At 44.2% G+C, this 22,661-nt stretch overlaps 1 protein-coding gene across 12 annotated transcripts in view; it reads right to left on the minus strand.

Annotated features, from left to right (window-relative positions):
- The window catches only part of GALM (galactose mutarotase), a 117,076-nt gene that overhangs the window by 52,267 nt on the left and 42,148 nt on the right, over window positions 1–22,661 (minus strand). For 2 of the 12 annotated variants that reach the window (XR_008289569.1, XR_008289568.1), the window contains exon 1: window positions 3,238–3,681. The exons of 1 other annotated variant lie outside the window; for it this stretch is intronic. Coding sequence is in view for 8 of the 11 variants with exons in the window: in XM_015076739.3 (XP_014932225.1) it covers window positions 3,238–3,427 (190 nt within the window). In the remaining 3 variants the exon portion in view is untranslated. Of the gene's footprint in view, window positions 1–2,494; window positions 2,850–3,237; window positions 3,685–22,661 lie in introns of those variants that run through there. 9 more of the 12 variants (XM_053201011.1, XM_053201013.1, XM_053201009.1 and 6 more) reach the window with 7 other exon arrangements.

Genomic DNA, 22,661 nt, shown 5'->3' on the forward strand with positions numbered 1-22,661 from the left:
AAAAGGACCATGTTTCATGGAATTATACATGCTTAGCTTCTCCCTGTGGTTTAAAATATTCTGGGGCATAGTAATGTCAAGATAACCCCTTATTCTGTCATGTCTTGTAGCTTTAAATGATTCACCTCAGTTTTGTTTACATAATACTTACACATTCAGATATTTGAAAAGAATAGACAGTGAAAATAAAGTCTCCTTCTTACCCCTGCACCCTGGCTATGCAGAGCCTCTCTTGAAGGCAATCGCTGCTGTCAATCCCTTTTTTTTTTTTTAAGATTTTATTTTTTTAAAAGTAATTTCTACACTCAACATGGGGTTCAAACAACCCCAAGATCAAGAGTCACACGCTCCCCCAAGTGAGTCAACCCGGCGCCCCAATGTCGCCAATTTCTTAACGTGGGTTTTAATACACAAGAACTGATCAAAACCGTAGCAGAGCCCCATTTCACACTATTCTGACTGAGACAAGAATGCTCCCCGTTATGACATACATGAGGTCTTCTTTTATCTTTAGCAATATCTATCTTTGTAGAAAGAATCTACGAAAAAACTGCAAGACAGGAGCGTAAAAAAGGAACAAAGGAGCCGTTTCCAGTAGCCATGATGATGGCTGCACATATTAGAAAGTGTTACTTGATATTCCAAGGGCTTTTTTCCAACTTCTCCTCTTCTGAAAATCACTCACTTTCCTTCTAGAATAAATAATTCAATCATCTAAATTATAGCCTAGGAATGAGCACCTAGAATATTTTGGATGCTTTGATTCAACCTGGCATTATGTGAAGTCTGTGATGTATGCTAATAAGAAAATGCTATTTAACATTCTCAAGAGAGGTTACTAAGATGGAGGGCCATAAAGCACACGCTAGATCACTATAATCCAAGGAGATCGATTTTTCTCCCTTTTAAGAACATTGGGGGATAGTACTTTCCTCATCCAGACTGCCCCAAGAGGCACAGACTTATAGAGACAACTCCACCGTATTAATGCCCTCACAAAATCAACACTTCCATGCCTAATAAGACACCAGTGCTATGGCACTATTAGGTATTTACCCAAAGGATACAGAAATACAGATTCGAAGGGGCACATGCACCCCAATGTTTATAGCAGCACTGTCAACAATAGCCAAACTATGGAAAGCCCCAATGTCCATCTGATGAGTGGATGAAGATGTGGTCTATACACACAGTGGAACATTACCCAGCCATCAAAAAAATGAAATGTTGCCATTTGCGACAACATGGATGGAACTAGAGTGTATTATGCTAAGTGAAGTAAGTCAGAGAAAGACAAATACCATACGGTTTCACTCAAGTGGATTTAAGAAACAAAACAGATGACACATGGGAAGGGGGAGAAGAGAAGAGAGGGAAACAAACCATAAGAGACTTTTAAGGATTGAGAATAAACTGAGGGTTGATAGAGGGGAGGTGGGTGGGGAATGGGCTAGATGGGTGATGGGTACTAAGGAGGGCACTTGTGATGAGCAGTAGAGGTTGTGTATAAGTGATGAATTGCTGAATTCTGCTCCGAAACCAATATTGCACTGGATGTTAACTAAAAAGAAAAAAGACAAGACACTGGTGCTTCCCAGCAGTCATGCCCTCACGGCACACATTTCATAAGAATTCCACAAAGACACTTTGCATTTTAAACTCTATGTGACCCTTACATCTAAACGAACACTGATAAGGAGCGAGAGCAGTCATTGTGTGTGTGTGTAGAGGTGCAGAGGGAGGGCCATATGATAAGGCAGAGATGGAAATGAGGCGATAAAAGCAGAGGCTGACAGCTTAGCGTCTCCAAAGCTTTGCTGGCTCTGATATTCTAGGACGTAGGTCCAATTCTTCGACTCCACTGGGCAATTTTGCACCAGCCAAGTAATCTCTTTGTGATTCTGTGTCAGCCTGGAAAATAGTTATGGTACTCACAGAGAGAGAGGTGACTCAGCAAAATCATTCTAAAGAATCCTCTTTTGTCACTTGTCAACTCTCTTGCCTTCTGACTGAAGATCTGAACCCCCACCAAAGAAAACCAATACTCAGTTTTCTGTTAACTTCTAACCATGAGCCATGTTATGTATCTAAAGAACCAAACAGATAGAAACACACACCTAAAGGAAAACCTCAAACCTCTTCTCTAGCAGGCTGTGCCCACGCCCCTACCACAGAGCAAAGCATACTCATTTTCAAGCAGTTTCCTTTTGCCACCTTTATTTCAGACCTCACCTCCTGTCTAGCTACACAGTAGGGCCAGGATGGCACTGCAGACCCTTTCCTTTGCTGAGATCAAACTGCAACTGTAATTTTTTTTTAATGCGACTATCTGGCTAATGTCTAACCCCCCAGCTAAAGTGCAAGCTCCATGAGGGTGAGGACCTTGTCTGTCTCGCTGAATGAGGTGACGACTGAATGAACAGCTTGTGAATGCATGGATTAATTCATGATCCTAATTGCCCATGGAACCCCATAAAATAAAAGTTGGTCCTACTTGGGAGACCTCACTGCTAGACCATGAGTTGGTCTTCTGCTTGGTTGGTTCCCGAGCTGCCAGCCCGCGCTGGGCGCTGTTACACCAGACCGGGTGGCTAAGCCGTCTGTACCCACTGAGCCATGTCCAGGAGCATTTCTCAGACAACCAGGGCTCAAGGAGAATCTGATGAAGGAGAGAGGAAGTAGAGGAGACAGGTCTTAGATTGTCCTACAGAAAGAACACAAGGCAAGACCTGGAGCCACACCCCCTCTAGCCAGCTTTTCCCTCTCCTGCCCTGCATACCTGGCAGTTCAAAGATCGCTCCAGGGTTGCTGGGGTTTTATCTTACCCTGAACTATTTTTTTTAATGTTTATTTATTTTAGACAGAGGCAGACAGAGAGAATCCGAAACAGGCTCCAGGCTCTGAGCTACGAACTCACGAAACTCTACATCATGACCTGAGCCGAAGTCAGAGGCTTAACCGACTGAGCCACCCGGGAGCCCCAGACCCTCAACTATTCTAAATTAAGGCAAAGCCTGAATGGACAACCAGAGACCAAGTCCTACAGCTGTTTCCATTCATGTGTCTTTTTCCGAACACAGGATGGAAAACAGTGGGTCTGCCGGTTGCAAGCACTCCTCACGGTGATGAGGGTGACGAGCTCGGGTACTCGCCCTGGATCCTGGCCACCTCGGGGGCATATGCGGGAGGGCTGGGGGCCCGGGGCCCGCCCGCAGCCCGGGACAGCATTCAACCCACCTTCCAACTCTGCAAAGCCGAGCACCACATCTGACGCCCTGCCCTGCCTGTCTTTGACCTCCAGGGCCGTAATGGTGCAGCCCCAGGAGATGATGTCCACTTTCAGCAGGTCTGACTGCAGCTGGAACTTCTCCACTGTCCCTGCCCCTGAGGGCAGGTCTCCGAACACGGCTCTAGTCACCGAAACCATGGGGAAAGCGTGGGGGCGTGCAGCTACTCCCAGCCCTTCCGACTCTGCCTCCAAACCTGGAGCTGGAGAAGTTTACTGGAGAAGGGCGGGACACGGCCCAGACTCCTCCCCTTCCTTGCCTGGATTTGGGGAGTGACCGCTCCTGCAAAAAAATACCTTCTGGCGACTTTCTAAACCTTTCCTTTGCCTGAGGGCCACAGGAAGGCAAAATTTCCAGACGGGGTTTTCCTTTGCTAACTCTGGCTGCATTGCATGTTGGGAGTGGTAGTCTTTGGAAGGTGAAATTGCATTTTGGGGCCTGTAGTTTTCCTAAACCCAAATGCTGAATCTGCAGGATTGCGGGGGCGGGCGGGGTGGGGGGGTTTCTCCGGCTCCCGCTTCTCAACAGGAAGAGCTAGCAGTTTGTTAACTTTGGTGGCTGACTTTCAGATAAAATGCTGGAAGATGCAGAGCGCAGAGTTAGAGAAAGATGAATGTTGGGGGGAGATTCTGGTTTTAAGTTAACTCTGATCCAGAGGAGAAAGAAATACAGAGATAATTTAGAGAAAGGCGTTTCTGCACACTGGATTCATTATATTTGTCCCACACAGTGAAAATTCTAGACATGTTTGTGCTGGAGCCACTGCCCAGAGGCTTTCCTGGCTGGTGGCCTGGAGTAGCAGCCTGGACAGGGTCAGGTGTAGTTACACGGAGGTGCTCAGAGGCAGCCTCTGACTTTCTTTTCCTCAGGGGACTGGGGAAGGGTCTTGAGGACATATCCCCATCTCGTTCCTGAAGTCCAGAGTTCCTTTAAAAAGGGATTGGGGGGGGGGGGGGTGCCTGGGTGGCTCAGTCGGTTAAGTGTCCGACCAGCTCAGGTCATGATCTCACTGTTGGTGGGTTCCAGTCCGGGTTTGGGCTCTGGGCTGACAGCTCAGAGCCTGGAGCCTGCTTTGGATTCTGTGTCTCCCTCTCTCTCTGCCCCTCCCCACTCACGCTCTGTCACTCCCTCTCTCTCAAAAATACATAAGCATAATTTAAAAAAAAAAAAAAGGATTAAGGGAGTATTTATTGAGGTCCCCCTAAATGTCACGTACTATACTTTTATTATTTCCTTTCCACAAGCAGAAAAAGGTTATAAGTAGGTACCGATGGGAGAGGAAAAGGCAAGCAGACCATTAAATAACTGTCATCCTTTCGAGTGCCTCAGAATTGTGTGAGATTTTTCAAGAATATATATTTCCAGGCCCATCCCTGGAATTTCAGATTCTGTGAGTCTAGGGCAAGACTCAGGAATCTGTCTTTTTCACAGGTTTCCTGGGTGATTCTAATGCAGATTACCTGGGACCAGACTTTGAGAAGTACTGCTCAACGGTTGGGTGACTAATCTTAGATTTTTTTTTCCTCCAAATAGACTCTGATGGCATAAGACTAAGATAGAGCTCCTAAAGGCCTTAATAGGATTGCCAGATGAAATATAGGAGCCTGTGTACTTCTTTGCGAAATGTGTCCACTCTAGACAGTACTGGGCCCAGGAAGAGAGAGGATGCTGGAAGCCGGAAGTGTTTTACTTGATGGCCTTCATACTCCTCTGGGCTTGACACTGCTTTTGGTTCGGTTTCTAGGTACTTCAGAGGGGTTCCAACTGGACTGTGGTGGGTGCCAAAATGCATCTCTGATTAGGAAATTAGGAGAACTGGGGTTGTGTTCCTGGAATCAGATGCGAATAAAACATAACTGCCTCTCAGCCCTTTCTGTCTGTCGTTTGAAGGAATACTTAGCATTCTTGCCACAAGCCTCAATTCTCATTCATGAAGCAGGGGAACTGTGGTAGCAAAGGAAAAAGAGAGCTTGCAACAAACAGGCTTTAGTGAGGCGTCACACATGATAACAAAAAGACCCAAACAAGTCAAATTACAGCCTGCGCCACACTCACACAATAACCGATAGCACTCTTGCGTGCTGCTTCATCAGAAATTCTCATAAACTCTGCAATCCTCATCAACCCACCTAACATTTGCGGCTGATTCATATACAAGCCCTTTCGGCAATGCTGTGTTAGCACGGATGTCTCAGAACCTCTTCTTCTGTGGGCAGGAAGACGGCATTTTCTTTTCTCAGCCTCCAGTTCTCAATGTTCTGCCAAGCTCATGTTGTCACAGAAAGAGATGAATGCATTTGAACGGCCAAAGCCAAGTGTCACTAGGGGAGATGTTGTAGCTAGGCTTGGTGGAAAATGAAACATACCATGATGTCTCTCAAAGATGTAAGGAGTACATTTCATTTCATTTTCCTTTCACTTTTAAGGGTTGAACATATTGTCATAAATAGGACTACCTTGTGCTAGGTCAGCCGTCAGGCTTGAACCTTGACTTTTCTTACCAAAATATCCTATTCTCCGAGTCCCACAGTGATGCTCTAAAGGAATATTTGTGCACTTGGGGCACCTGGCTGGCTCTGTCAGTAGAGCATGCAGCTCTTGATGTCAGGGTTGTGAGTTCAAGCCCCACGTTGGGTGTGGAGCCTACTTAAAAAAATAAGGTAATATATATAAAGGAATATTTGTGCACTTAAAAAGAACGGAGGAAGAAGCACCCTTAAGGGAAGGAAGTATTCTCCATCTCCAAGGTTGGATTGGGTCAGAAGCCAGATAGTGCCTTTGAAAATGAAAGATCCTCAAATTTGAGGAAGTATTTCTTTTTATTTTGGGGATGAGAACTGGGGGTGAGGTCATGAGGTAAAGAGAGAAGGAATTGTGACATTGATGTCAAGAGACGTTACTTAAAGCGGCGCCTGGGTGGCTCAGCTGCTTAAGTGTCTGACTCTTCCGCGAGGGTCATGATCTCACAGTCTTGTGGCTCTGCTCGGCGCTGACAGCAGGGATATGGCTTGGGATTCTCCCCCTCTCTCTGCACCTTCCCTGCTCACACTCTCTCTGTCTCTCTCCAAATAAATAAACAAAACAAAACCAAAACCAACAAACCAAAAAGAGAAGTTGCTTAAAGTGGGTACCTTTTCTTTCAACCTGAGGACTCAGGGTAGACAGGTAAAAAATGAGGTCAGTTTCTCTTCTCTACTGGAAGTTAGTCCCCAAAGCTGAGTGTGTGGGGAGCCAGGAATGAGGAGATCTGAGCCCTTAGACCCTGGACTCCACCTTCTCATTCTACAAAGACACTGCATGTGTACTATTCCTGGGATTTGTCAGATCTGGGGCCCATGGAGATGGCTCCAAAGCTTTAAGCTGTTGACAAGATGCCTAACTCTCTGAGCTGTAATAATAAAACCAACTCATGATATCTCACAGTTTGTCTATAAGGAGACCCAGAATAGATTCTCTTCTGTTGATAAGTTACCATCTTCCTGTTCTCTTTCTCATTGCTCTGAACTCGAATGGCATTTATTGTCAATTTGCTTCATTGGGTGCTCAACTATGCAATATCTTAGATGGTTCATTATCTGCCCAGGAGCACATTTTGTTGTTATTGTTTACTCAACGTTTGGCTCCCAAACTCCATATTTTGACTCACAAATTTTTTGTGACGGAAACAACACTAGGTTTCAGAAGAAATCTGGGAGCCAGGGAAACCTGGAAGAACCTCTTCAAGTTGACAAGAGGCAGAATTCTTCATAGTTCAGGTCAACTCGATTTCATCAATAATTTTGGAGCAGCTGCTGGGGAAGGCATTATGGGTGCAGGTGAGAAGCTGTTGAGAAAGATGGATTAAATTTTGCTGTATGACGTGCTCATTCGTCAAATATTCGAGGAGTATGTGCCAGGCACTGTGCTAAGTGCTGGCTGTACATTGATAAGTAAAACATGATCCTTCCCTTCTAGGAGCTTACAGCTTAATATGATATAATGCTCATCTCTGTCTTCCATAAAACCTGCAACAAAATCTCCAGAGTTCATTACCAGTCAATGGTGGGTGAAACAAAGTACTGGGATCAGCCTCGAAGTAGTTGTAATTTAAGGGTTGCCCAGAGATGTTCAGTCATACTGGGATTATTTTAGAATTTCCTAGAAGCAAGCACAGGAACTGGCAATTTTAGATGCTCAGTAAATAACTGTTGAATGAATACATGATACATTCATATTTATGATGCTGTAGTGGAGAATTGGCTCTGATATCAGAAAAACTGGGTCCGAAAGTCATCAGAACTTACTGGTCAGGCAATTTGTTCAACCACTCTGAACTTCAGTTTCCTCAACTATAAAATGGGAATAATATCACACGAATGGCCCATCCAATTATTATTAATTATTACTAGTAAATATAAAGTGCTAAGAATGAACTGGGCACCATGATAAGCACTCCTATGAGTCAGGCACCATTATCTGATACAGAAACTGAGACTTACCAAGGTTAAGCAACTTGTTCAAGGTCACATGGCTAGCAAGTCAGGAAATCAAGATTTGATCCTGGGCAGTTTGACTGCAGAGATAGGAGCATTTAACCACTTCCTTATATGCTGCCTGGTATTGTGGTCAATGGGGAACCTGGAGTCCAAAGCAGCCTGCAAATTTGAACACGTTACGCCAGGGCAAAATGCTCATCTCCTAATTTTTATGGTAATTACAAGTTTAAAAAATTAGTTTCTGGAATTAGGTCACAATGGGCTCAAGACGGCATTGTGTTCACTTACTGTAAGTACAGAAGGGTCCAAGGAGAAGAGCTAATCCTTGGCAGCCATACACTCTGGAAACGAGGCACCCATCACCTCCAGATCTATTATGTTGTCATTTGTTGATTTGTTATTATGTCTTCTGCCAAGAAAATGGAAGCTCCACGAGAGTGAGAACTTTCACTGCTATATCCTAGTAGCTAGAACAGAGCAGTGGATTGCTAAAAAATATCTGTTGATTGAGTGTTTGAATGCTGGAAAGGATGGGAAGCATCTCTCATACACAGCTGGTAGAAGTCTCAATTGATAAAAACCACTTTGGAGGACAACTTGTCAATATGTAATCAAGTCTGTTTGCACAAAACTCAGAAACAGCCCATGACCCAGCAACTCCATTTCTTGGAATATACCCTGGATGATGTTTTGCATATGGACGTAAGAATATTTATAGCAGTATTATGTGTAAGAATCAAAATTTGGAATCAACCTAAAGTCCATCAATTGAAACATGGATAAAACAATTTTGGTATACGCATGTAATGCAATGTGACGTAACAGGAAAATAAATGCACTAGATACTCCATAGGTCCTCAGGCATAAATGTCATAATTATAATGTTAAGGAAGAAAAAAGCAGTGCAGAAGGATGCAAATATGTCATTTACATCAAATAATAAACCTTGCAAAGTAAACTAGATCTCCCTGAATTTAAGTCATTAGTCCAGGGTCATTTAGCCTGGGGGTTATAGAGCTAGGATTTTAATCCACAGCACTTTCCACTATATCATCCTGCCTCAGGTAAGCATTGATAGCCAGATATGTATTAGACCCCCATAGTGCTCTGGAAACCCTGTTGACTGATCTTTCCTTAGTTTGAGTGAATGTTATTGCCAAGGGAGTGGCTTGGGGGGGGGGGGGGATCTCTTTTCTCTGCCCTTCCCCCCATTTTGATATGAATAATAGATGTTTAATCAATTTCATGTAAAGCAGCTTCAAAACAAGTCCCTCATACATTCCCTTTGACTTGATTGTGGCACCTATTTATAGAAATTCTAAAGCCACAACTGGCCTGAGCACATTCCTTAGTTTTATATAGACTGGATAAACACTTCTAGTTGTCCCTTGTGACAACAATACTTTCAAGAGTCAGAACTCTTTTAATTCCACAAGTTATAAATCAGCTCAAATTTGGCTTAGGCAAAAAAGGGAAATTATTGGCTAACATAGTGAAAAGTCTGTGGACGAATCTCCCTTCAGGCATGGCTGGATCTGGGCTAAAACTACGTCAACAGAACTTGGTTTTTTTCTTCCTCTTGTTCGGTTTTCCACTGTGTTTGCCCTATTTTCGGACTGTTCTTTCTACCTATGATTTCTAGCACCTCCAGACTTACATTATCTTACAATAGCAGTGTCAAGACAAAGCAAGCTTCACATTCCCCACAGTATCAACAAAAGTCCCAGTGTTGAGTCTCACCCGGTCCTATGCCCTTCTGAACCAATTGCCTGGTGCTTGGTGTGGTTGAGTCAGCCTCACGCAACACTATGGACTGGGGCGTGGGGAGGGGTGATTATCCAAGGGACAATCTAGATGCTATTCCCAAAGTGAGAATGGATGCTGACCAGACTAAAACAAGATTTGCCCACCAAAAAGAGTAATGGGTAATTTCATTAGAGAATTGTGAATGTGTTAGAAATCAAAAATAAGAAATAAATGCACTGGGAATTCTTGTAGAGAGTTCAAGCATTTAGAATATTTGACACATCAAAGTACCTGCGTCTCACAAAGAGCTTTCAGCATTCTGTCAGTTGCTCGGTAGCAGGTGTTGCCACATCCTTGCTTCTATTCTTGTTTTATCTTTGTCGGCCTTGGTCTCCTAACTAATGTGGTAGTGACGCAAGCTTGCTTGAACCTTTCTCAACATCTTCAATTACCCTGCTGTTTTTCAAAGGACAAGAGCTGCCAACATTCGAGAAAGAATGTTAACTCGAATTCAGCCTAGCCTGAAGCAGATTCACCCCTGCCTTGTCTGAGAACAAGGCGGATCAGGGAATTGCTCTCCGAGTTCATCTAGACTCCATTCCTCATAATATGGAATCTTACATCAAAAAAGCATGGCCGAATATAATTCTTGGTAGAAAGTAACATTCAAGCACCTAAAACATCTACAAATTATCTTGCTCGAATAAATGTGGAGAATTTGCTCTTGTGAATTTGCCAACCTGATTAAGTAACCTTTGATTCACTGCCTTCAGTATCTGCTAACCAGTCGTAGTGTGATCTTCATTCTTCTATGACACTTGTTCGAGAGGTCCCAAGTAACATATACTTCTTATTTTTATAATTTCTTGCTTTTCAATGATCACATTTGGCTCAGCTTGAAAGATAAATTTCTCAAAAGATGTAATAAGCACTTTTTTTGTTTTGCCAAATTAGAACTTTGAAAAGTCCTCTTTGATTTGTTAGAATTAGGTTTGGCTGCCTATAACAGAGATCCAAAATAACAGTGGCTCAAGAGAGATACAAGTTGATTTTTTCCCCTAAAAACAGTCCAGAGGTAGGGATATCAGGATCTGGGATCGTACCCTACTTGCAAATTGATAAATTACTGTTTCGTGGAGGCTGACAGAAGACACAGATTCCTGGGTCTGAGACAAAGGATTTCATTACTCACCGCATAGCAAGCAGCATGTGTATCCTGCTGGTGCTGGTTCCCTATGCCCTCCAAGACCCATGGAGGTTACAAGGAGGAACCAAGCTGGGCATGACACATACAGTGGGTTTGCATTACAACTGGGATCTACCACTTTTATAGTGAGTGGTAAGCAAGCCTGCTCTTTGTCTGGGAGAAGATGAATCTGCTCACTGGAAACTCAACCCCAAGAAATGGTTGCCTAAAGAGTGGTCAGGGCCTTGCATTCTTAGCATCCTCAAAAAGGGTGTTCAGGGATGCTCAAGGCCTTGGTGGATTGCTTCTCTCAACAGGTGGTCCAGGGTTAGTATGGCAGTTCTGCTCAACGTGGTCATCTGGCACATAAGTTCCCTACAGCTTGTTGCTTCACTATCTGAAAGGTGTGGCCTGAAGTCCGCTTAGCCAAGGAGGTATGCCTCCGTGTCCACATTTAGAGTAACAGGATGGAGGAGAGGAGGTGAGGACAGGGAATGTTGGAGAAGAGGCAGGCCTCTTGTATCCCCTTTGAGGATACATCCTGAAATTTCCATACATTACTTCCCCTTATATCACACTGGCCAGAAGTTATTCACTTAATCATATCAGACTTCAGGGTAAGTTGGGAAATGTATAATCTTGTTTTCTAAGGGTTCTGTTAATGTAGTATAAAGGAGAAGATATTGGAGCAGTCTAGCACATTTTTTACTAAAAGTTTATAATATTTCAATAAATATTTTCCAGGGACCTTGTAGGGTTGCTAAAGGTCACTTTGTGCCTCCCATTTTTTGCACACAGTGAAAATCTTGAGCCTGTGGTTTCAACGTGTGTTAGCCAGACAGCTGTGAGCACACATGGAGGATGGGACTACAGGTGTCAGGTACACTTCAGGCACTGCCCAAGGTGAGAACACAAAGGAGTCGGAGGATTTCCAGGGATCTGGAAGAAGACAGGGATATTAGTCCAGATGATGGTGCCTTTGTGAGCGTGGAGCTAAAATTCCAAGGATCAAAGTGACAAGGTCTGAAATAACTCTGCGTGGAGAGGTTCCTGTCCAGAGGGTGGGTGGTGCAGGGTGTGATCTGTTGTGATGGTGATGAGTTTTTCAATGGAGGAAGAGCTCAAGCCACATAGGATTTCCCCTAGCCCTCCCAAAACTGGCTCCCCTGGAAGACGTGGAGAAGTCGAAGTTAGTCAGCCACAGTACATGGGCTCTTTGTATCTTGAAACAGGACTCTGAGCCAAAGTTGGAGGGAGGGTTTTCAGGAGTCAGTGTTGACCCAGTGTAGTCACAGGAAGAATTTCCTGGGAACAAGTGACTGGGGCACTACACCAAGTAGAAACTAGCTGAGGTCCCTGGGGATGACCTTGAAGCTGGCAGGTACTCTCCACTAGTTAATGGTGGCTCTGTGGTATAGCCTCCTAGTTCCTGGGGAGCTCTCTTTCATGGAAGACTTGAGCCTCTGCTCCAAGTAGAAGCACTTAGCTAGTTCATTCCACTTGGACTTTAGCACATAGGGCCTCTGTCATGTCCCTCAATTTTGTGCCACCTTTTACCAAATTGACCATGACTCCCTCCCTGCATGTGGGCAAGGCAATCATTGACCAGGTAACTTTGTCCTAACAGGGTCTTAGTAGAAGTCTCGTCAAAATTTACCACATATTAAAAAAAAAAAAAAAAAAAAAAAAAAAAAAGATGAAGAATGAGGGCCCTCTGAATGGTTTCAGGTATGTCTAGGAGGTACACCAAGATGAGTGGCATTGACTGATAAAAGAGTAAGGCTTTTCTAGGAGGAGAGGGAAGACAAGGCAAGGAAGGGAGGAGAAAGATCCTAATGGCAAATGCTGGAACAGCAGTGCAGCTGAGTCCTCACACATGAGGCCAGGATAGGAAAGCTTATCAGCAAAGCCTTCACCTGGACTCCTGGGGGCATATTCTCATGGAAATGGCTGAGAGAGTTGATTGTAGAAATTTGGGGGCATAAGGAAAGGCTTGATGACTGATAAATAGCCAAGAGGAACTAGGGCAAAGAATCTAGCTAGATGGGAGGGGTCTGGCAGACGTGTGAACCTGGCTCAAAAGGTCAAGGGGCACATCAAAGTGGTGTCCAGCCAGAATCAAGGTGGTCAGTGAGTCCATAAAATGATTCCAGAAAATGGACTCGCACCCTGTTCTAGAGTGAGACCTTTCTTCCCTGGCCTGTTGGAAATTGTCCACTGTCTGTGTTGTGGATTACAATGGGCAGGTCGGAAGCCTGGAGGGAAATTCGGCCCTCCTTAGAGTAGGTGTGAACAGGGAAAATTTAAGCCTCCCTTCTACTCGCCTTCAAAAGGCTCACGCTGAATTTAGGTCAGAGAATTGCAACAGAATTGGCCATTTTTTCTGGGCTTAACCACATTCTATAAAGAAGTGTGGTTGTACAAGGGCCAGGTGAAGTCAGAAGATGAAATGTGACAGGGCCCCTGTGTGGTTTTTTCTGACACTTAATGTGTCATGTTTTTACATATACCAACCAATTCTATGACACCAATTGGGTGCCCAACGATTCAACTCAATTCTGACACCATTCACTTAGAGTTTGGGTCAGATCTCATGAGTCAAAGGGCTCAGACCCATAGGACTGCCTCCATGTCACACACCAGTCGCAAATGTGTACCCAGGCTACCCATACTTCTTCAAGCCTGACTACAAATGTGGGAGTTTTTGTGAGCTCCCTTCAGATTTGATAATGTGCTAGAATGACCCACAGAATTCAGGAAAACACTTTACTTAGGTTTAGCAGTTCATTCTAAAGTTCCTTATAATTCAGGAACAACCAAGCAGAGGAAATGCATAGGACAAATTCTAGGGGGTAGGGGTGGGGGCTGGGGGTTGGCACAGAACTTCCATGTTCTTTCCTGCTGTGCCATCAACCAAGTGCATGGATGTGTTCACCAACCTGGGGGCTCAATGAACCTCCCCTTTAGGATTTTTATCAAGGTTTCACTAGGTGGGTATGGTTGATTAAATCTCTGGCCATTGATGATTGAACTCAATTTCTACCCTTCTCCCCTCCCAGGAGGTCGAGGGGTGGGGCTGACAATTCTAACCCTCTAATTACTTGGTTGGTTTTTCTTGTGACCAGTTCTCGCCCTGAAGCTTTCTAGCCTGCTACCACAAGGGATTGTCTTATCAGCATAAAGCACTCATCACTTAAGGCACTCTTCTCACTTAAGACAGAGTCCAAGGGTTTAGGGAGCTTTGTGCCAGGAACTGGAGACAAAGACCAAGTATTTTTTTTTTCTCAAGTATTTTTTATTATCCCACAGCCCCCAAGTGGGCCCTACCACCCACTCTGTCTTCAGGGAGTAACCAGGTCAAGGAGGAGGAAACTTTGGTAGACATTAGCATATTCTGGGGACCTTATTAAAAAGATAAAGTCCTGGGTCTGACTCTCAGTGGCTCAGTGACTCTCAGTCACTAAGAAAAGGACCTCCTGGGTATCTGTATTTTTAATAAACTCCCTAAATAATTCTATGCTCACTGGAATTTGAGAATCATGGAGCGAGGGTTTCCTTGAGTCGTCTCCCTCTCCTCCAATCATGCTGAGGGAAGAGCCCCAAGTCTGCCCTCAGGTTACAATCTTCCCCCGACTAAGGACAAGGAAGAATTACAGCTGAGTACAGAGGACCCCTAGGTGAGGCCAATCTTCAGGATCCCGGAGATTCTGCCTCAGGTTAGAATCAGAAATTCAGAAAAAGGAATCAGAATTAACACTGGGCAGTGCCTGCTGTGTGTCAGGCGGATGTGCATGCGAGTCTATCTGCCGGAGAGGTAATAATCCTTGTTATCTCACTGTTGAGAAAATGGAGCCTCGGGGAAGACTATGGCTGAGGAGGCATGGTGGGTATTCAAATAAGGCCTGCCTAGCTCCACCCTCTAGGTCAAAATGGTGAGTAATGAAAAGGGAACGTGTGGAGCAGGGGTGGCTTGGTTGCGAGCTAGAGTCATGGCAGTACAGTACACGGTGTCAGTCACCCCACAATTACTGCTGTGGAAAGGGCAGCGCTGATGGGGCGGCTCTGCCCCACCACGTGGGAAAGCTTCAGCCCATACTTGCGACTTACTGAAGCAGCTACTTTCTCAGAGGCTTCCTGGGCAATCACCATTCCTGCTGAATGTTTCCTGGGGTTTTACTGTTTTGTTTGTTGTGTTTGTTTCTTTGTGTGCTGCACTTGAATCCTTAGGGCAGAGCCCAGCCAACGGTTCTAGAAATTACCGGAGTCTACATATATCTCATGCTGATTATAACATGGTTAACCCTAGCTTGGGCCTCTCTGACATGAAGAGTGTGCCCTGGACGGTCCCATGGGTGGAAGGCTGCATGAGGCCTGCTGGGAAAGCAGCTCTTCTCTACAGGATTGGTGTGGAGGCAGACAGGCTAAATATGAAAGGTGTCACCCTAGGCTTTAGGAGTTGGCCAAGGTCAAATCCAATAGGAACAGGGGGGAAACAAATAGGAGAAGGAATATAAAAATCGGCAGCCAGAGGGGCACCTGGGTGGCTCGGTCGGTTAAGTGTCCAACTTCAGCTCAGGTCATGATCTCATAGTTTGTAGGTTCGAGCCCCATCTGTGCTATAGCTCAGAGCCTGAATGGAGTCTGCTTTGAATTCTGTGTCTCCCTCTCTCTCTGCCCCTCCCCCACTCATGCTCTGTCTCTCTCTCGCGCGCTCTCTCTCTCAAAAATAAATAAACATTAATTTTTTTTTTTTTTTTTTAAACAGCGCCAGAACTTTAAAAACAGGTCAGAGGGAAGTGCACCAGGTGATGGGAAGAGGGTCAGGGATGAATCATCGAGTGAATGGCTTGGCCATACCCCTGCACTGTGTTGTGGGGCCGGCATGGGAGCTTGGAGGAAATACGTGCACCCCACTGGACTGTGTGCTCCTTTCACGGAGGTGCAATCCCAAGCAGGCTCTGCACTGTCAGTGCAGAGTCCAATGCAGGGCTTGAACCCACAAACCATGACATCATGACCTGAGCTGAAATCAAGACTGAGCCACCCAGGCGCCCTAAGCCCATTCTATTTCTTTAAGGCAGGAGGGGTTTCCTTTTCCAGGACCAGTCTCTAGTATTAAAGAACTGATGACAATGAATTAATAATCGAGGGCCATTTGATGAGCACAGATGGGGGCAAAGAGTTACCTCTGGTGACCAGATTGCTGATGTCCCCCAGATTCCGTGCCACCCATGGATAGCCCTGGATATAATCTGCCAACGCGGGTATGTCTGACTCTGCTTTCTTGGTGCTTCTGTACCAGAGCTGCATAATTTAACTTGTGTTACTACTGCATTTTGCATAGAAGATGGATTTTCCGATTATTTTGTCCATAATTGATCTGGGTTTCTCTGGAGCTCCTACCTACGTGGTTAGTTGTTGGTGGTGGTGGTGATTAGCTAAATGTCTAATTTGATTTAAAGCATGGTGGGGCACCTGGGTGGCTCAGTCACTTAAGCGTCCAATTTCAGCATAGGTCATGATCTCGCGTTTCCTTGGTTTGAGCCCCGTGTCAGGCTCTGTGCTGGTAGAGCAGAGCCTGGAGCCTGCTTCAGATTCTGTGTCTCCCTCTCTCTGTCCCTCCCTAGCTCGCACTCTGTGTCTGTCTCTCGCAAAAATAAACATTAAAAAAAATTACAAAAAAAAAAGCATGCTGATGCTGATAATTGGGTGGCTTTGGGTGGACTAGAAGATAGACTTGAGGCATATTAAAAATTTCAAGAGCTTATTTGAGTAAAAATCTACTCGGATGGGCAGCCCCAAACTGGAGGCGGTTAGGAGCAAGACTTTCCCAGAGAACAGGTGGAAGCGAAGTAGGGAAATTATTGATTGGCTATAGTCGAAAGCCAGTTGGCTGTGATTGGCCGTCCTTATGTTTCAGTTTCCTAACCTGGAGACATTTATAGGTTTAGATTTTGGTTCACTTACGGAGGCTGCCATTCAATTAGGGCCACCTCAGTGGTCTCCTTGCTTAACTAATTTAATAGGTATGTTAATATTGTAACATACCTATTACTACTGTAACTTCAGATAACTTCCCCCTTTGCCGGCTTCTTTTCCTAACATGGTAAGCAGGTGTATGGAGAAGAGGGAGGGGTGCGGCTTAGGAGTCTGTCACAGCAGGAAAAGCCACCATCTCAGGCTGGGGGCCCTTTGCCTCCTCTGCTGCCTTGTCCACCTGTTTGCTACGTGCTGTGCTGGTTCCTAAGCTGCAGCCTCCAGCCGTTGACAGGTGGCCCTTGACACCCTTAGCAATGCCTCCTGGGAACACTGACCCCCCTCTCCCTTCCAGACTTTACCTCCCCTCAGCTACCTCTGTGGACCCTCAGCCTCTGCTTTTTCCTCCATTGGATCCCTGCCCTGGGGGTCCACCGCAGACTCTTCAGGGGGTCTTTTCTTTATTCGGTTCCTAATCCTTTCTGAAGTAGTCTCCAGGTAGCCTCCCTACCTACGGCCCCCAATCTCTTTTTCTTTCTAAAACACCCACACGATCCTATCACTCCCTGACTTCAAAACCTCTAAGACCTTCTATATTCTGCAGGATAAAGTTGAAGAGACGCAGTCTGGTACACAGGGCTCTGCCTCACACACCCATCTAGCACACCATGATCTTCCATGCCTCTGAGTGTGTGTATTCTGTCAGACTGGAACTATCTTTTCTCTTCATTCTTTAGGGCCTCGCTGAAATGCTTCTCTGTGAAATGTTCTTTTCTTCATCTGTGCACAGATCTCTAGTATGGCACGTACCTTATTAGAACTATAAGGAAGGTAAAATATTTTATTTTATTATTTTTTTAAAATTTTATTTATTTTTGAAAGAGAGAGACAGACAGACACAGAGTGGGAGTAGGGGAGGGGTGGAGAGAGGCGGGGGGGACACAGAATCTGAAGCAGTCTCCAGGCTCTGAGCTGTCAGCATAGAGCCTGATACGAGGCCTGAGCTCATGAACTGAGATCATGACCTGGGCCGAAGTTGGATGCTTAAACGACTGAGCTACCCAGGTGCCCCAGAAGATAAAATATTTTAAATTAAACCTTAAGGTTTAAGCAAAACGTGATTCTTCAATAAATTATAAAATAATTTGTACCCCAATTAATTATAAATGTTTTTTTCTGTGTATAAGAAGTATCACCTGGCCATTAAAAGAAAACCACTTCAGGGCGCCTGGGTGGCTCAGTCAGTTAAGCATCCGACTTTGGCTCAGGTCATGATCTCACAGTCCGTGAATTGAAGCCCCACCTCGGGCTGTCAGCTGTCAGCACAGAGCCCACTTCAGATTCTCTGTCTCCTTCTCTCTTTGCCCTTCTCCTGTGCACTCTCTCTCTCTCTCAAAAATAAACATTTAAAGAAAAAACCACGTCGACACTGGCATATTTACATAATTTTTAAATAGGAAAATCTCACAATTGGCTGGTCAGAAGTGCTTTTGGTTGCAAGTCACACGATACCTGTTTGCAATAGCAAGCAACAGTAGGTTAGCACAAGAGGGTTTCCTTTTTCTCATAAAATGAGAAGTCCCAAACTGAGCAGTCCAGCACTGGTACAAGACAAATGCTGACAAGGACCGAGGCTCTTTCAGTCTTTCCACCCCACCTGCCTTGGCTTATGGGCTTTTATCCTCATGCTTGTCACTCCGTGTCCCCAACTGGCTGTTCCACTTGCAGGCCTCCTGTTTGCTTTCTAGGCAGGAAGAAGAGGGAAAGGCCACAGGGATGAAAGGAGCTCCGCCAGTTGCATCTGGAAAGGGAAACGCTCCTGGAAACCTTAGGTAAGAGAGTTCTATCTGCATTGTATTGGCCAGAACTGAACCATCTGTCTGCTCCTTACAGCAAAAACGCAAAATCGGGTATTTTGCTTTCTAGCGTCTTGTAGTAGGAAAAGGCAAGCGAAGAAGACCCTGTGAATGGCTTTGGGGCTAATTCTAGCATCTGGCACGGGGCTACAGTATTCATGAGATAAATTGTAAGGAAGGATCATGTTGGGAAGTGGAGGGAGAGCGGGGTGGAAGGTTAGGATATATTGGACCCCAAATCTCTGGTGTGTATGGTGTATATTCACCTGTGCAGCCACCGCCCGAATCTAAGGTTGGAACGTTTTCATTATCCCCAAACTAAACCCCCGCCCCCTAGCACTCACTCTTACCCCTACCCCCAACCCTCCAGGACTAGGCAAGCATTATTTCACTCTCTGAGAACAAGTGTTTAAAAGGATGATTTTCTGGGGGTGCCTGGGTGACTTAGTTGGTTAAGTGTCCGACTTGCGCTCGAGTCATGATCTTGGAGTTCGTGAGTTCGAACTCCACATCACGTTCTCTGCTGTCTGTGTAGACCCCACTTAGGATCCTCTGCCCCCTCTCTCTCTGCCCCTCCCCTGACTGTCTCTCTCAAAAATAAATTAACAATTAAAAAAATAAAAGGGTGATTTTCTGCTAGAAAGTCAGTAGAAAGCACTGTAAAAATGAGCTTCCGGGTAGTTACATAGGCTTAAACATATCATGAAAGGCAATTCATCTGTGGTGGTAGAGTTTTTTGTGAAGGAAATGATTCAGTGTCTCACTCGGTGAAAGCAGAATTTCTAAGCCCCTCATCTCTTTCCTCATTTTGTACGATAGATCATGCTGTTTTCTAAATCTTGTCTGTTTTATATTCCAAACTTTCTTACAGTAAGTGAGATTTTTAAAGACATAGAGTAGATATAAAGTTACAAACTCAAAATTCAAATTCAAAATCTCACTAGTGGGAAGGCTTTAATTAAAGAATACAGGGGTGGGGCGCCTGGATGGCTCAGTCGGTTAACCGTCTGACTCTTGGTTTTGGCCCAGGTCATGATCTCACGGTTCGTGAGTTTGAGCCCCACATCTGGCTCTCTGCTGTCAGCACAGAGCCCACTTTGGATCCTCTGTCCCCTCTTCTCTCTGCCCCTCCCCCACTTGTGCTCTCTATCTTTCTCAAAATAAATAAACAAACTTAAAAAAAAAATGCAGGGGTGCCTGGGTGGCTCAGTTGGTTGAGCGACCAGCTCTTGATTTTGACCCAGGTCATGATCTCAGGGTTGTGGGACTGAGCTCTGAGGGCTTTGTGCTGAGTGTGTGGCCTGCTTGAGATTCATTCTCATTCTCAATCTCTCTCTCTCTCTCTCTCTCTCTCTCTCTCCCTCCCTTTGCTCCTCCCCCACTCGCCCTCACTCTCCCGGACATAAAAAAAAAAAAAAAACCCAACCCTCCCCCTCCCCCAAGGCCTGAAGAAGTCCAACAAGCTGCTAATTGATTGCGATAACTGGAGGCAGGTGCCGTTTCTTCTCTCCTGGAATGGGTGCAGCCTGGCCCACTTTAAATGCAAGAGATGATATCGTTTATCTACTGAAATGAAAACAAGCAAATGCACCTAAGACTCAAGAGTGATTGCTTTCATTCTTGTGTGCAGCATTCCCTCTAACCGTCTCGTATCTTGCTCTGCTTGGTACCTGTTGTATCTAGATGTGAGAGAAAACAGGAAATGAGGCAGGTAGTTAGCACAGGCAAACCACCATCACCTAGGGGTTCCAGGGTCAGGGCTTTCTTTTTTTCTTTCTTTTAAATTTTTTAAAATGTTTCTTTATTTTTGAGAGAGAGAGAGAGAGAGAGCGCGCGCGCACGCATGCAAGTGGGGGAGGGACAGAGAGAGAGGGAGAGAGAATCCCAAACAGGATCCACACTGTCAGCATGGAGCCTGATGAGAGGCTTGATCCCATGAACTGTGATCTCATGACCTGAGCCGAAATCAAGAGTCGGATGTTTAACCCACCAAACCACCCAGTACCCCCCCTTTTTTTTTTTAATTTTTAATGTTTATTTATTTTGGAAAGAGAGAGAAAGAGACAGAGTGAGAGTCGGGGAGGAGCAGAGCGAGAGGGAGACACAGAATCTGAAGCAGGCTCCAGGCTCTGAGCTGTCAGCACAGAGCCCGACATGGGTCTTGAACTCAAAAAATGGTGAGATCATGACCTGAGCTGAAGTCAGATGCCAAAACAACTGAGCCACCCAGGCACTTCCTGGGGTCAGGGCTTTCTGATCAGAGGTTTGAGGAGCTGTGGAGAAAACCAGAAAATTTGTGCCAGGTAATACTGAAAAGAGAAAATCTGTGCAACAGAAGTGGGGGGAACATTTCCATGAGCCAGCTTTTGATATGGGGTTACATGTCACTTAAAGCAGAGATCTTACCCCAGAGGACCACGGATTTGAATGTTGTTCCTTTGGTTTCAAACACAATCAAACTACCTAGTTTCGTTTCCTCTTAGTTATTTTATTTTATTTTGTTTTGTTTTGTTTTATTTTATTTTATTTTATTTTACTTTATTTTATTTTATTTTTTACCCTTTATTACCATCATTATAGCAGAAAGACGTTTTGTACCAGTTTGCCACTAAAAATGGTATATGGCTACATTAGCTTTATGCTTATTTTTATCTTATTTTCTGAGATTTAAATAAACCAACCGCTAAGTGGGTGCTTTAAAAACCAGTAATTTCATCTCTGAAGAAAAGATAACTCCCTATTTTAAAATCTTTTTTCCAATTTAACAAGTTTGTAAATGAGAAATATTTTCCAGTTTCTAGAATTGCATGGGCTTCTTAATAAGCATTGTTTTTATTCTCTGCTATTTTTATTCTTTTGTTATTAAATTTTTGAAGCACGTAAAAAAAAAGGGTAGAGAATAATATAATACTTAAATTTCAACTATTTGCTTAAGAAATAAAATGTGACAAATAAAATTGGACCTTCTATATATCTTTTCCCTAGTGCATTCCCCATTTTTCCCCACAGGAAAAAAACTTTAGGATGTGTCTTTATAATTGTGGTACATACCCATGTAAACTTTGTTTAAAACAAGACAAAAGGCCCCAAATAGAGCTGTTGATGCTAATCCCCACATCATGAAACTGAGACAATTATAGTTTTGGCTGTCCTAGGAATGGAATCCTTTTTTTTTTTTTTTTTAAGTTTATTTCTTTTGAGAGAGAGATTGTGTGTGCGTGGGGGCATGAGTCGAGGAGAGGGGCAGAGAGAGAGGGAGACAGAGAGGAAGAGAAAGAATCCCAAGCGGGCTCCATGCTGTCAGCACAGAGCCCAAATTGGGGCTTGCTCCCACAAACCTGAAATCAAGAGCTGGGCACTTAAGCAACTGAGCCACAGGCTTCCTTCTATAAGTTTTTGTATGTTGAACTTCTATCAGTGGTTGAAGTGAAAATACATATGTATTTATTTATTTTTTATTTAAAAAAATTTTTTTTAACGTTTATTTATTATTGAGAGACAGAGAGACACAGAGCATGAGCAGGGGAGGGGCAGAGAGAAAGAGAGACACAGAATCTGAAGCAGGCTCCAGGCTCTGAGCTGTCAGCACAGAGCCCGACACGGGACTCGAACTCACGAACCGCAAGATCATGACCTGAGCCGAAGTCGGTTGTTTAACCAACTGAGCCACCCAGGTGCCCCTGTATTTATTTATTTTTTAAAATACGTATTTATTGTTGCAAGAAGAATATGCTGCAATTGTTGATGATTATAAGAGCTGTTAATTATATATAAAAAAGTAAGAACTTTTTAACAGTGAAGTAGGAAAGTGGGCGGCTAATACAAGTATTCAGTACATTTGCCAGACAATTTTAGGAAGAACAATAGATTTTTATCATGTCAATAAAGGGAAATCCGCATAAAAATAATAATACAAGTCAGAATAATAGAGATTAGGCTAAATCATAATTTTCATAATTGTACAACTGTTTGTATACTAGTATCCAAAACATTAACTAAAACAATCTGTAAGAACTCTATTTAATTTTTAGTTTTAAAATTTCATTTCGATCACGGATTGGTTAAGAAGGGTCATTGGGAGTATTTTTTTAGTGAGGATAAATTTAAAGGAGAATGTCAATCTTGCCATCTCAAA

The sequence above is a fragment of the Acinonyx jubatus genome, chromosome A3 (assembly GCF_027475565.1).
Source record: "Acinonyx jubatus isolate Ajub_Pintada_27869175 chromosome A3, VMU_Ajub_asm_v1.0, whole genome shotgun sequence".
Lineage (NCBI taxonomy): Eukaryota > Metazoa > Chordata > Mammalia > Carnivora > Felidae > Acinonyx > Acinonyx jubatus.